Below are 13667 nucleotides of genomic sequence, written 5' to 3'. Positions count from 1 at the left end.
CTTAATAAAAGCGAGTTCGTCATGAAGCCAGCCCTGCCCAAACCTGCTTGCCTCCCGGTAGTTGTTCTCATGAGAGAGTCTTACCTGTCGCTGCCAAAGGACAGAAAGGACATCCCTAGGAGAGCCACCTGGCCCCAGCCACGCCCCTGTCCTCTCCCAGCAGTGACAAAACGTAAAGTTTTGCCCCCTTCTCTGGGGCACATCCAGCCCCCGAAGTTGTGGGCAGCCCAGAGCACACACGGGTCTGCTGGGAACACAGGTGGCTTCCGGGGCCGTCCTCACACTGCCACACTACACTCTCTGAGATCCAGGACAGATCTCAGATCTGTGCGGAAAGACAGCGGCAGAGCTCTGGGGACGCAGAGAGCAGCCTGGACCACCTGCGGCTCCAAGAAGAAGCCCGCAGGGCTCCCTGCTGGCTCAGCCACCCCACAGGCTCCAGGACCAGAATCAGGAAGCCCCTGCATTTGTGGGTAGAGCATGGAAGGAGAGAGAATGTGTCCCTTTCCAAGGGGGGACCTCACAGTGTTTCCCTGGGCTCGGCTGAACAGCTCCCATAATCCCCCACACACGCCTATGCTGAACAATAGGAGGCCGGACTGTTGGCCAGCAGGACAGGACAGAAGGAGGTTGGGCAGGACGTGGGACGGCCAGCCGAGGCCTGGAGAGATGGGCCTGGAGATCTGTTCCCTGGGCTGAGTCCTGACTCCAGCACTCCCAGCCGTGGGGCCTGGAGAGTCGGCCTTTCTGGCTCCTTCTACTGATCTGTAAAGTGGGCACAAGGATCCCCACCACACAGAGAGTCCACCACGACCCAGTGAGTTAGGAATGAGCAGAATGTCCGAACAGTGAGGGTCACAGAGCCCGCCCTCAGCAAGCAGGGACGATTACGAATTCACATTGTCTGTAAAGAGCTCTCAGCGCAGGACTGACGGCCGGGGGGTGTTGTGATTCTCTATGGTTTGTCCCAGAGGCTGAGGGTCTGAAAGCCAGTTTGATGTTGTACAGATGAGGGGACAGTGGGGACCATCTGGGGTTGTCACGTAGCAGAGGCTGAGTGGTCGGTCCTGGAACAGGTTTGGACCAATTTATTTACTCAGTTTCCCTGATCTACCACTGTGGGTGTCTCACGGGGGCTTGTGCATGAGGATTTAGCACAGAAAGAACTGCTGGACCCATCCAGTCCCTGCTCAGAGCTGTCGGAGGTGGAAGAGACAGGACCAGAGCGGCGGGCATCATGCTCACGAGACAGTTGTCCCCAGGGCGGGATTCTCCTGTTTCTTCCCATTTGATCATGGTCATGGTCTGGCCTGGGCTGTGGACCTCACCGTAGACAACAATGAGAGAGTTCTCCTCTTCTAGATGTGGTTCGCCCCTAACCTGGAATGCAGAAAGAGGGTTCCTGGAACAGCTGAGGGATGCGAAGGACCCAGAGGGACCCACAGAGACCCAGGGCTGCACATGACCTCCCCTAGTGCCCAGCACTGCATGGACCCCTGGAGAATTTTTAAGTTAATTCTGCGTGTCCAGAAAGGGTACAGAGGCCTGGAGGCCAGAAGTGCAGGAAACTGGGGTTGGCACCCAGGCACAGAGGGACTTGGGAGAACCCAGGCTGCCCCATCCCCATCCCTGGTGTCTCCAGACACCCCTTTCTATTATAGATGCCAAAATCAGGGTCCCTGGGCTCTTCCTGTGATCCTGCCCCTGAGTCATACACAGATGGAGGTTGACTCTGACCCTGGAAGCCTGTACCCTCCCTCCCCCTCCATGGCCCCCACAGCCATGGCCACAGCAGCCAGCCTCCTGCAGGGACATCCCCTGAGCAGAGAAATACAGGACAGGAGCCCGGGATCCAGTGCGGGTGGGATGGAGAAATGCAACCTGCCTCTCCCAGGCTCCATCTTCTTCCTACTTGTCACACGAAGTCACAGCAGAGCGCCGAGGACCCCCAGCACAGGAACAACAATCCAGGGGATGACTCCCTCGTGGACAGCAGAGGCTTCTCCAGTTGGATCTGTTTCCATCGCACAGAGAATGACGAAGGTTAAGGCGACAGAGAACTGAGGACGCCCATGGCCAGGCACATGGAGACTCTGAAGGAACCTGGTCAGAAGCTCGAGAGGGAGGAGCAGGGCAGGGGCTCTCACTCAGCCAGTTCCTGAGCTCCTGCTTGGGACCGGGGTGCTGAGAGGATCTGGACATGGTGCCTGCCCTTGAGGAGCCCCTCAGCAGGGGGAGGGCTGAGCACATGCAGGGGCAGCCAGCCAGAGCCATCCCAGGACTAGAGCTACAGCTTGTACCCAGGTCATCATGGAGGGCCTCCTGGAGGAGGTGATGGGCAAGCCTGGTCTTGAGGGAGGAGTAGGAGATTGCTGGATATTCAGGGTGGGTGAGGCATCCCAGGACAGACAGCCATGACCAGGAATGGCTGTGACAAGTCCCCAGCCCTGGGAGATGCCGGCACCCACTGGGATAGGCCAGAGAGGGACCGGTAAGGGAAGCTGGGTGGGAGAATGAGAGGGAGGCAGGAGCCTCTTTCCAGAGGACCCAGTGGGTCCCTGAGCCATGAGCTTCCTCTGGGATCAGGGATACTAAGAGAGTAGGCCCTCCAGCAGCTGACAGATGAGGGGTAGAAGGAGAGGGTCTCACAGGGAACCAGGCCATTCACTCATTCATTCAGGGACACATTGACTGTGAGCAACAGGCCTGAGGCCGAGGCTGGGACAGGCATTCAAGGAACAGCAGACATGGCCCCTGCCCTCCAGGGGTTCAGGCTCCACAGGACACCAATCCTGGGCCAGAGCATCAGCTCCCAGTGTGGGGCCACTGGCCACTCCTTAGAGGAAGCAAGGTGTGAGGGCAGGACAGCAGCAGCTCCTGCAGGGCCCTGAGCCATCGAGGCTGAGGAGCCCCTGTGCAAACTCTCTTCCTGCTGGGACTGCCCCCAGCACGCTGCCTTGTGGGACTGCCCGGGTCACAGGCCCCCAGAGCGAGCTGCAGGGAGGGGATCCCTGGATGGGAATAAGTGGGGAGTGGAGGACTCCTGACTTGGAAGGGGTGAGGGCAGAGGGAGGGGCCTGAGCAGAGGCTGGCAGCAGAGGAGAGCGGGACACGTCAGGAATGCAGGCGAGCAGGTGGGTGGAACAGACCATGGACCCCCCCAACTCGCTTTTCCTGAGAATGTCCCTAGACACACAAGGAAGGGTGGATGAGGGTGGGGAGAGGTACCGGCTGGGTGCTGCCCGGACCAGCAGGGGTGAGGGCTGGAGAGCAGCACGGGAGGGACACTGAAGAGCAGACACAGGTTGGATGTTCATGCCAGAGTCCTAAACGGAGTGTCCAGGTGTCAGGGGGTGACGTAAACATGGAGGACAGAAGCCAAGAACCCTCACCCTGAGCTCTGGAAACGTCCCTCTCCTTTGGCAGGTGCACTCACCGTGGCCACAGACGTCCCCAAGGTCCAGGGTGGCAGTTTTCTGGTCCGCCTGATTGCTGACCACACAGGAGAGGCTGGGGCTGGGCTGCCTCAGGGGCAGGTTCACAGCCAGGGTCCAGGGGTTGGGGGCTGGTCCTGGGGCCGGTCTCTGCTCCAGCTCCTTGGGGAGACCCTTGCTCTCCCAGGACACAGTCACATCCTTTCTGGTTCCCGTGGTGTTACACTCCACAGTGATGTTGCACCCGCCTGGTGTGAGGGACAGAACCATGGCACGGATCCGGGGAAGGGGCGCAGGCTCTGGGGCAGGAGGGACAAGAGGACAGAGTCTCAGTGAGTGGAGAACATCACAGCTCCTGCTTCCTCCTGCGGATTCTCCCTGACTCTCCGGCTTCCTCCCCGTAAGGACAGTGATTGCATTTTACAAATAACAGGGAATTGATCCAAATATCCAGCAGGTGCCAATAAGGAAGGGAGCCACTGAGTTCAGCTCTATGTGATTCACTAGACTGAGCACTTTTTCCCTAGATTTCGCTAGATTTCACTAGACTGCGTCTTAAAATTTGCCCTTGATAAAATAAATACTAGAGCCACTTACCTGAAGCCCATAATTCTACAAGAGGGGGGTGTGCCCTAAAAGAAGGAGACGCTGGGACAGGATTTGTCCTAGTCCAGGACATGGCCCTACTTCTCCTGCCCGGATGGTTCCCGGGACGGCAGAGCCCGTGGTACAGACGGCCGCCGGCAGCTCTGGGAGCCCAGAGAGCAGCCCCAGGCTCCCCCAGGAGAGACCGCAGTGGGGGACACAGTGGTGGTTCCAAGGTATGGACACTCCAAGTGGTTATAACAGGCACTGAGCTTGGGGTCCACCCAGGAAGACAAGGGACAGATGGACAGTCACTCTTGGGAATCTCCAGGTCCTGAGGGTGCAAAGTCCCCTCTCTCTGGGCAGGACGTCTCCCTGTGCAAGGGGGAGGGGTGCAGGGAGAGAGAGCTGCTCCCTGAGGGTCTGAGGAGGGGTTACCCTGTGAATTCCCCTCCATCTGTGGAGGTTCAGAGCTGGACTGTGGAGTCTGTGAGTGAGCTGTCTCAGGCTGGGCTGAGAAGGACGACGGGACAGGGCGGGGAGAACCACACGTGGGATTCCGGATCCTGCTAGGTGACGAGTGTCCACTAACCATGGCCACGTGCTGGCCCTTAGAGCCTGCAGGTGTCTTAGGTTCCAGGGCAAAGGGAACTGAGGCTGAGAACCAGCTGATGCTAAACTAGAGATGGTCTGGATTCCCCGGGGACACATGACGTCTGATTTCAGGGGAGAAAATCGAGTCCGAAGGCTGCGGTCTAGAAAGAATCCTGTAAGCGGGGTGCTCACGGACACTCCGGGGACAGCGGGAGGGGGTCCGCTGTGGGACTGGGGGAGGGGCCGGCACGTACCGTAGACCGTCAGGTTGAAATCCTGGTCATATTGTCTTCCTCTCGTATAGGACTCTCGAGCCCGGTACAGCCCACTGTCCTCAAGGGTCAGGTTGTCAATCCTCAGCGTCGTTGTGTTGAGCACATGGACCCTCTTCTCGAACTTGTCCTGGAAGTTGACCCATTGTGGGACATCTCTCCCAGGAAACACGCGCAGCATGACTCTGTAATTTGATCTGGATACGATTCCCCAAGACATCTTCTCCAGCTCGACTTCTGGAGGTAATTCTGGATTTCTGACCACATGAAACAGCACAGAAGCTCCCTGAATCCCCTTCAGAGGAACAGGGTTTCCAGAATCATCCACAGCAGACCCACGGGCTCCAGGACTCTGGGTCACAGCGCTGCAGACACCTAGGGCATAGGACACAGGAAACATGGGTGGTTTTCATTAGGAATAAAGGAGGAAACCCTAGAACCATCTTCCTGAAATCCATCCCATGTGCCCCCTGGAGTCTGGGAGGGCAGGAGAGTGTCATGAGTTTGGGGCGAGGCTGGAATCCCTCCTGGTCCCAGGGGAGCGTCCCCTTGAGCAGGTCACGGGAACTTGCTCACCTGCAGTGTCCTGACCCCTGACAGCGAGAGGACGAATGTCAGGAGATCTAGATTCTGAAGCAGGAGCCCATTTTGGGGGCCACAGCGAGTGCATTTCTGCAGGAGGCAGGTTCTCACGGGGCTGCAGGGACCCCTCGTGCCCACACGTCTTGTGAGCTCTGCCCCAGAGGGGGGTTGCTCCCGGGGACTCCTCTCTAAGGAGCAGAGCGCCATTAACATGATGGACAGCCCTCAGGGACAGCAGGTCTGACAGGAGTGTGACCCTGTCCTGCTGTGACCCTGTCTCCTGCTCGATGTGGTGAAGCCCGCCGCCGTGTTGTGGGCGGCCCCATGGAGAGACCCTCCTGGGGCAGGACGGAGGGCAGCCTCTGGCCACCAGTCTTCAGGGCCTACCCTCATGGAAGTGCGTCATTTAACAGCTGCTCACGGCCCAAATGGGGCTCTTGCTCCCTCCTCCTGGGACAGTCCTATTGATGTTGTCCCTGCAAACACCAGCAGCTTTGGATGGATTCTCTGCACACGGGGACTGAGGTACGTCCGTTGGGGGGGCATATGCGCGGCCGTGGGTGCGTGGACATCACAGCCAGGACATACGTGTCACCCGTGAGTGTGTGCCTGCCCAGTGTGCATGTATGTGCTTCACACCCGGGTGTGTGGACGGCACGCATGGCTGTGTGGACACTGGGATAACCCACTAGTGGGTCTAAGACCAAAGGCAGCTCCATCTCAGCCTCTGACCAACGCTGCTCACCGCCTCCTGAGAGCGACCCCAGCGGCTCTCCCCGCAGTAGTGCTGAGGTTCCCACCGGCACACGGTGATCAAACTTTCTGCCCTTCGCCCGACTGATAAGAGAACATTATGTCACATTATATTTTTTTGTTGTTTATTTTCAGCGTAACAGTGTTCATTGTTTTTGCACCACACCCAGTGCTCCATGCAATACGTGCCTTCTCTATTGCCCACCACCTGGTTCCCCCAACCTCCCATCCCCCCACCCCTTCAAAACCCTCAGGTTGTTTCTCAGAGTCCATAGTCTCTCATGGTTCATCTCCCCTTCCAGTTTCCCTCAACTCCCTTCTCTCCATCTCCCAATGTCCTCCATGTTCTTTGTTATGCTCCACAAATAAGTGAAACCATATGATACTTGACTCTCTCTGCTTGACTTATTTCACTCAGCATCATCTCTTCCAGTCCCGTCCATGTTGATACAAAAGTTGGGTATTCGTCCTTTCTGATGGAGGCATAATACTCCATTGTGTATATGGACCACATCTTCCTTATCCATTCATCCGTTGAAGGGCATCTTGGTTCTTTCCACAGTTTGGCGACCGTGGCCATTGCTGCAATAAACATTGGGGTACAGATGGCCCTTCTTTTCACTACATCTGTATCTTTGGGGTAAATACCCAGCAGTGCAATTGCAGGGTCATAGGGAAGCTCTATTCTTAATTTCTTGAGGAATCTCCACACTATTCTCCAAAGTGGCCGCACTAACTTGCATTCCCACCAACAGTGTAAGAGGGTTCCCCTTTCTCCACATCCTCCCCAACACATGTGTTTCCTGCCTTGCTAATTTTGGCCATTCTAACTGGTGTGAGGTGGTATCTCAATGTGGTTTTAATTTGAATCTTCCTGATGGCTAGTGATGATGAGCATTTTTTCATGTGTCTGATAGCCATTTGTATGTCTTCCTTGGAGAAGTATCTGTTCATATCTTCTGCCCATTTTCTGATATGATTATCTGTTTGGTGTGATGTCACATCATAAGGAACATTCCTCCTGTGAATGAGCCTGGCGGCTCCTCATGATTTAACAGACAGAAAAACACTATCCTGTGTGACCTGGCTCCGGCCCTAGATCAACACACGCAAAGCTCACGTACATAGAACTATGCAAAGTTCCGTCCAGAAGACCCGCCAGTCCCAGGGTGTCACCGCTGGAGGCCCGTAGAGGGGGCCTTTCACAGAGGAGGGACTCCCTTGGCAGGAAGTGGGGGAGGAGGACCTGTCCCGGGTCACCCGGGTCAGAGTCAGACCTGGAGCTTCCCCTCCCTCAGCCCAGTGCTTCCCCTGCACGGAGCTGCCCTGCCCTCCCCTTACTCTCCCCCTGTCCCACCCAGGGCTCCTCCCTCCCAGCACTGCTCTCTGGTCAACAGTCTTAGCAGGTCTGGGGTCTCATTCTCCAAATATTGTCCCAGGAGAGGGGACTCAAGGACTCGGTGGGCTTTGGCAGGGCAGGGACGCGGGGCCACCTGAGGGTTAACCGGCCCCTGCTGGAAATGGGGGAACCCAGGAGAGAGGAGGCTCAGCCCTCAGGCGGCGGGGGTGGAGCGGCCCAGAAGCTGGAAGCCCACTCAGGACGGGAGGAAGACACCATGGTGCTTGGATCTGCAAAAGGTGCTGACCCCATAGAGGGACAGAAGGTCAGGGACAGGGTGCCATGAGCAAGAGAGTCCAAGTTTATTTAAATTAGATGAAATTTGACTTTCAACCATCAACATAACATTTTGTCCATTTCTCTCTCTTTCTTCCTCACTTTCTTTCTCCATCTTCCAACCCAGACATTTACGTAGGAAACTATGTGATTTCCCATGTCTCCACGTCGATGAAACTGAAAGGAAGAGAAACGCCGCGTGTTGCCGACAGGAAGGTCCCTTCTGGCTCTTCATGCCTTGCCTGAGGACGCAGTGCCCTGTTTACACACGCACCGTGATTCTGGAATTTCCTAGAATCCCTGCAGCTTAGAGAGGGCTGGTGCACTCACACAAAATGTTTCTCATTTATTCGTGTTTCATGTCACACAAAGCAGACAAACGCTGATGAAGTAAGAACCAGGAAATCCGGCATTTGTGGGGACAGGGTGTTTCCAGTTCCCTTTTCGGGGGCCCCGCTGCTTCCTTCCTGCCCCACCCAGATCAGGTCAGCAGTCTCCCGTTCCCGGCTCACCCCTACACACAGCAGGTGGGCGCAGACCCTTGAATTCTGGGGGCTCCTTTCCTTCCTTTGCAAACAGAATATCACTGGATTCGGGGCCTCAGCTTGCCCAAGGAGCCGGACTGGCGCAGCCCCTCCAGCTCAGACGGGGGCTCTGGGTCGGCCCCTCCTGCACACAGCAGCTGCAGAGGCTGCCGGTCCCTGTGCACGGAAGGCGGGGGTGCCCCCAACCTGGGTCCCCCGCAGCCGCTCCTGTGTCTCCTCCATCCTCTCCCCACCAGGCTCCAGGGTCTCCGGGCCTCACCGCCCTGGGTTGGGGGGAGGGGATTCTTTTCATACTGCCAGGCAGCCGGGTCACGGTTCCCAGCCTGGCCTCAGCCCAAAGCTCCCTTTGTTCCCTCTGTCCCCCCCGGGGGCTCTAACCCAGCTCACCGCGTGTGCTCTGTCATCACGGAGCTGCTCTGTCTGGTTCTTCAGCACAGACCTCAGCCAGCCCGGGAGCTCCTGCCTCCCTGCCCACCCGGCGGCCTCCCTCCCAGGGGGCCCGGGCCACTCACTGAGGAGGAAGCTGGCGAATCGCAGGAGCCAGGAGGCCCCGCACAGATGGGGGTCTTCTGAGCAGGCGCCCATGGCCGGCTGCCTCCCTGCTGGCTCCGCCTGGGCCTGTGAGGTTGCACAGGAAACACCAGAGCGCAGAGTCTAGAAAAGAGGAAAAGCATCACTCAGAAGAGCCCTTAGGCTCCTCCCCGCTGGCTGTTCGTTCTGGGACCTCAAAGTCCAGCCTAGAGAAACCCACTCCGATCTCTCATGTTAGCTCAGCACCCCCAGGGGCCGCAGGAGATAACTGTAGAGTAAACGTGGGAACAGCCGCCCTCGAGGAGGCCCGGTGCTGGAGAGACCCTGTCCCTGTGCTCACAACCAGGTGGTCATCGCCCCTCCTCAGCCTGCACCCCTAGGACCCCTGACCTCTGTCCCTGGGCTCCCACTCAGCCCGGGCCACCCTGCTCGCCAGTGTCAGCCGATGGCCAGGCACAGAGTCCCCTCCTAGAGGCAAGAACACAGTGTCACCCCACACCCCAGGGCACACACGGGCATGTCCCCACTGCTGGTCCCCAGGGCCCTGTCTGCAGCCTAGGGCCAGCCCTGCCCCCTCCCACATAGGACCAAGCCCACCCCCACAGGAGCGGCCCCACAGCCCCCGTTCCCTGTGAGGCTCTGCCAGGCCTGGACCGGGCTCACACACAGGCAGAGCTGGAGAGGGACACGGGCCTCTGGCCACAGGCTCAGAGGCCTCAGACTCACGGCCATGTACGGAAGGTCAGGCTCTGCCTCCTCTTCCCAGATGGGTTCCCCGAAGGTCAAGAACCCTGGTCTCCCGTGGGCCCTAGGGGAGCAGCTCCATCACTAACTCCCGGCCGGTGCCCCTTTGCCTGCCCCCTGGGCTCCCCCTCAGCTGCTCAGACCCTCAGATCCTCAGGCTGGATCCCCAGGACTGGCCCAGGGCCCCGCACTCTAGGTGGTCAGCCTGTTGGCTGTTGAACTCATTTTATGGATGTGAGGCCCGAGTCCTAAAGGTTTGGTCCTCCTGCCAGAGGTCACCCAGCAGAACAAGAGTCAGGGTGTGGAGTCCCAACAAGGAACTCTGGGAAATCCCGCGTCACCGCCGCTGTCCCATCCCATTGTGTGGTCTCTAGCCATCACCGCATCCAGTCTGGGCTCCCCCGGAACTGCTCTGCGCCCCTCAGACCAGAGAGCCCTCCGCACTGCCTTGTCCCCCCGCTCCCACCCAGTGATGGGAGATCCCTTCCACGGCCATCCCTGAGCCTTGTGGGGAGAAAGTCCTCGGATGGAGTCCAGATCTGGTTAGCTCATTCCCTGGTCCCTTCAGGGTGATGGGGACCAAGTCGGCTGTCCTCCTGTCCCCGTCCCTACAGCCCTGAGCGAGCCGTCTCAGGGTGAGAACTGTTTGCTTGTGCAAACCCCACCTTCGGGTGGGGCGCAGGGCCCAGGAGGGAACCCCCAGCAGCTGCAGGCCGGGACCCCGGAGGGTCAGCCTGCACACACTCCATGCTGGGGCAGCCCCAGGACTTTCTACACCTGCAGACACTGATCTCTGTCCCCTCCTGCTGCCCTGTGCAGCAAGACAGCTCAGGTCACCAGTCCTCTGTGTGTCCAGGTCTCTGTGGTTCCAAAGTTCTTCCCTGTGAGGGGCAGCGGGGCTCAGGGTTACCGTCCATGTCACAGATGAGCAAAGTCAGGACCCGTAGGTGATCTGATGAGCCCCTGGTCTGGACGCCGGGATGGGGCAGAGCCAGGCCCAGGTCTCAGACGTCCTTGGCCACTGATATTTCCAGGATCAAGTTCACTCAGACCTTGAGAAGCCACACTGAGGGAGAGGGAGGCCAGGCCTGACCCAGGGCAGCCTCTCTCCCGTCTCACACCCACAAGCAGGGGACATAAGCCCGTGGCGGCATCTCTGCAGCCTCTGGGGTCCACAGCGGCCCTTTGCCGACCACAGCCGCCCCCTGCACTGGCTGAGTCACACTCAGACCAACGCCTTTAGCCCAGCTCACAGTGGGCGTGGCTTCTCCCACACTCAGGTTCTTCTAGAAACTTTCATCCCACCTGGACACAGCTCCCTGGCGGGCAGAGAGCTCACCACCCCCAGCCCCAGGTCACTAGAGGTCCGTGTGGTTTCCGTGGTGCTCTGCTGTGCAGGAGACAGATCGGGAGGGAAGCCCTGGTTTGGGGAGTGCCTCACTCTGCAGGGAATGGTGGGGAGGGAATCCGTGCAGGGGAGGCGGGGGTCTGCAGGCCCAAAGGGGTGTGCTGCATGGCAGCTTCCAGAAAAGGAGGCTCCGGAACCTGGCATCTGAGCTCTGACCACACGGCTCTCGGGAGCCTCTGATGGCTACCCAGCTCCGGCCAGAGTCAGGCCTCCCCCAGATGCTGGGGCCCCTGTGTGCACCCCACTTCTCCAGCCAGTCCAATCATCCCAGTCTGCGCCCCGCAGGACGGGGGCGGTCTGGACAGGAGCACACGCTCTCAGGAAGAAGCTGGATCTTTATGGAGAACTGGGAGCTTGTTCCAAACCCCGTAACAGGAGAACACTGAGAACCTGATGGGCAGGAGGAGGCCATGGGCCCCACTGACCCCACAGTCAGAAGAAACCAAGGCCAGTCCCTCTGGGCCACGTCCAGCGAGCTCATGACGGAGGATGGGTACGGAGCATGGCAAGTAGAGGACCTCGCATGTGTGGCGTTTTTGCCTCCAATAAACACACATAGTCCTATTCCCTGGGCTCCCCAAGGACCACCCCAATTCACAGGTCAGCGTCTGCCTTGGCCATCTGGAGACCACCCTCCCACCCCACCCTGGGGTCCTTCTTCACCAATGGCTCTGGTGTTCTTAGTTTCTGGAAGGCGAACCTTCCAGGTGATGCTTAGGGATTTGGAAGTGTTGCCGGAGAGTCCCGCTGCTCTGCATTTTCCTGACATCTCCGCCAGGCGGCTGTCTGCTGGCCTCGTGCCTAAGGAAGGGGCTCGGCTCTCCTGACCTGGGAAGTGTCACCAGCCTGGAGAAACTGGGAAACCCGGAGAAGGTTGGAGGCCCCATCTAGCCGAACTCGGAGCCCCCAGCTCGACCCCCAGACATGAGGTCCGACCGCGTCCCTACAGGTTTGTTTCAAGTGCAATTTCCCCACATCATGGAGAAGACATCGCTCGGTACCCGACTGCTGCACCCCGACGATGTCCCAGCTTCCAGAACAAGATCCAGAAACTGACGGGAAACAGCCAGTGGGAGCCTCCTCAAAGGATCCTGATACCCGTCCCCGGGAGAGACCACCTGACCCTGGGGATGATGACCTTGACCGTCTGCCCCCGGCACTGCTTGTCCGCGATGTGTCGTCAGGGCTTTGAGTCCTTACCCCCACTTCCAAGGGTTCACAGGCTTCCTTCCTCGTCTGGCAAATGCGAGTGTTTCCCTAGGAAGGGGTCTCGAGCTCTCCTCAGCTCCTCCAGAAGGTCTATGGCCCCGAATGGAGGTGTCAGGACCATAACCAGGCCAGCCAGGAGCCCCCGAGGTCCCTTGCAGCTCAGTCCCTACTCCCTGCTACGGACGGAGCTCCCACGGGGGTCACTGGTGAGGGAGACAGAAGCCCTCCTCTCGGGGGGTCGTCTTCCAGCAGGGGAAGGAGGGCACAAGACACTTCCGGGGACTGACACTCTTAACTAGGGAGTGGTCAAGGGAACAGTCTGGGAATCTGAGGGACAAGTAAGGACTGAGTTAGGACTTAAACCAGGAGCAGGAAGGGGAGAGGACGAAGGCCACAGAGTGGGGGGCAATTTGAATGAGACCAGGAGAGAGAGTCTCAGGCATGACTGGGAAGGAGGCTGAGGTCCAGCAGCTGCCGCAGGGGCTCACGGGAGGGGACTGATGGCTCCTGCTCGTCAAGGACACTTGGGCTCGGGTTTCCTCACTGCGGACATTTCTGAGATCAGGACACATGTTGGCACTGAGGTTACGCGGTGGGACATAAAGTACTGATGATCCGCGTTGGATAGTGTAGACACAGCATAGATACAATGTACCCTTTTCAACAATGTAGCGGTTATAGACACAGTGTAACTATGAGAAACACAGGGCATATAACAGGCTGCCCTGGAGCAGAGGGGCTGTGGGACACACAGGTGGGAGGGAGACTTTCATTCTGGAAACATTTGCATCAGTTTTCAATCACACGAATACAACCTGAACTTCGTCATCAGGAGCTCTCTGCCTGAGAGAACATAGAACAATTTATTTCCTCTGTATCACTAATTTTTAATACTTTAGTAAACCAACTTCAGCTTGCCATTTCTTGAAGTAGACTCTAAGCCCAGTGTGGGGCTCGAACTCACCACTCCCAGATCTAGAACTGCCCGCATTTCCGACTGGGCAAGCCAGGTCCCTGGACAAACTTTTTTTAAAAAATATTTTATTTATTTATTTGAGAGAGAGAGACAGTGAGAGAGAGCATGAGCGAGGAGAAGGTCAGAGGGAGAAGCAGACTCCCAGTGAGCTGGGAGCCCGATGCGGGACTCGATCCTGGGACTCCAGGATCATGACCTGAGCTGAAGGCAGTCGTTCAACCAACTTAGCCACCCAGGCGCCCCTTAGACGACCTTTTAAATCAGATATTATTTGCTGAGTACCTAATGCTAATCACTGATTCATGTGGTTTTTCATTTAATCTCTGAATGGCTTGACGAGGTTAGTCCTATCAACATCG

The 13667-nt window shown here is 57.9% G+C and overlaps 1 protein-coding gene across 1 annotated transcript; it reads right to left on the bottom strand.

Moving 5' to 3' along the window:
- Positions 1–1073: 1073 nt before the first annotated feature.
- LOC123927442 lies at positions 1074–10479 on the bottom strand. The gene is made up of 6 exons (XM_045982010.1): positions 10381–10479; positions 8953–9058; positions 4868–5260; positions 3437–3733; positions 1886–2014; positions 1074–1380 (listed from the first exon to the last, which is right to left on the bottom strand). Exons 1-5 carry the CDS (start codon positions 10462–10464, stop codon positions 1926–1928), a joined length of 969 nt encoding a protein of 322 aa, XP_045837966.1. The 5' UTR covers positions 10465–10479; the 3' UTR covers positions 1074–1380; positions 1886–1925.
- Positions 10480–13667: the final 3188 nt, after the last annotated feature.

The sequence above is a fragment of the Meles meles genome, chromosome 17, assembly GCF_922984935.1.
Source record: "Meles meles chromosome 17, mMelMel3.1 paternal haplotype, whole genome shotgun sequence".
Classification (NCBI taxonomy): Eukaryota; Metazoa; Chordata; class Mammalia; order Carnivora; family Mustelidae; genus Meles; species Meles meles.
This window is presented reverse-complemented; position numbering and strand designations above follow the sequence as displayed.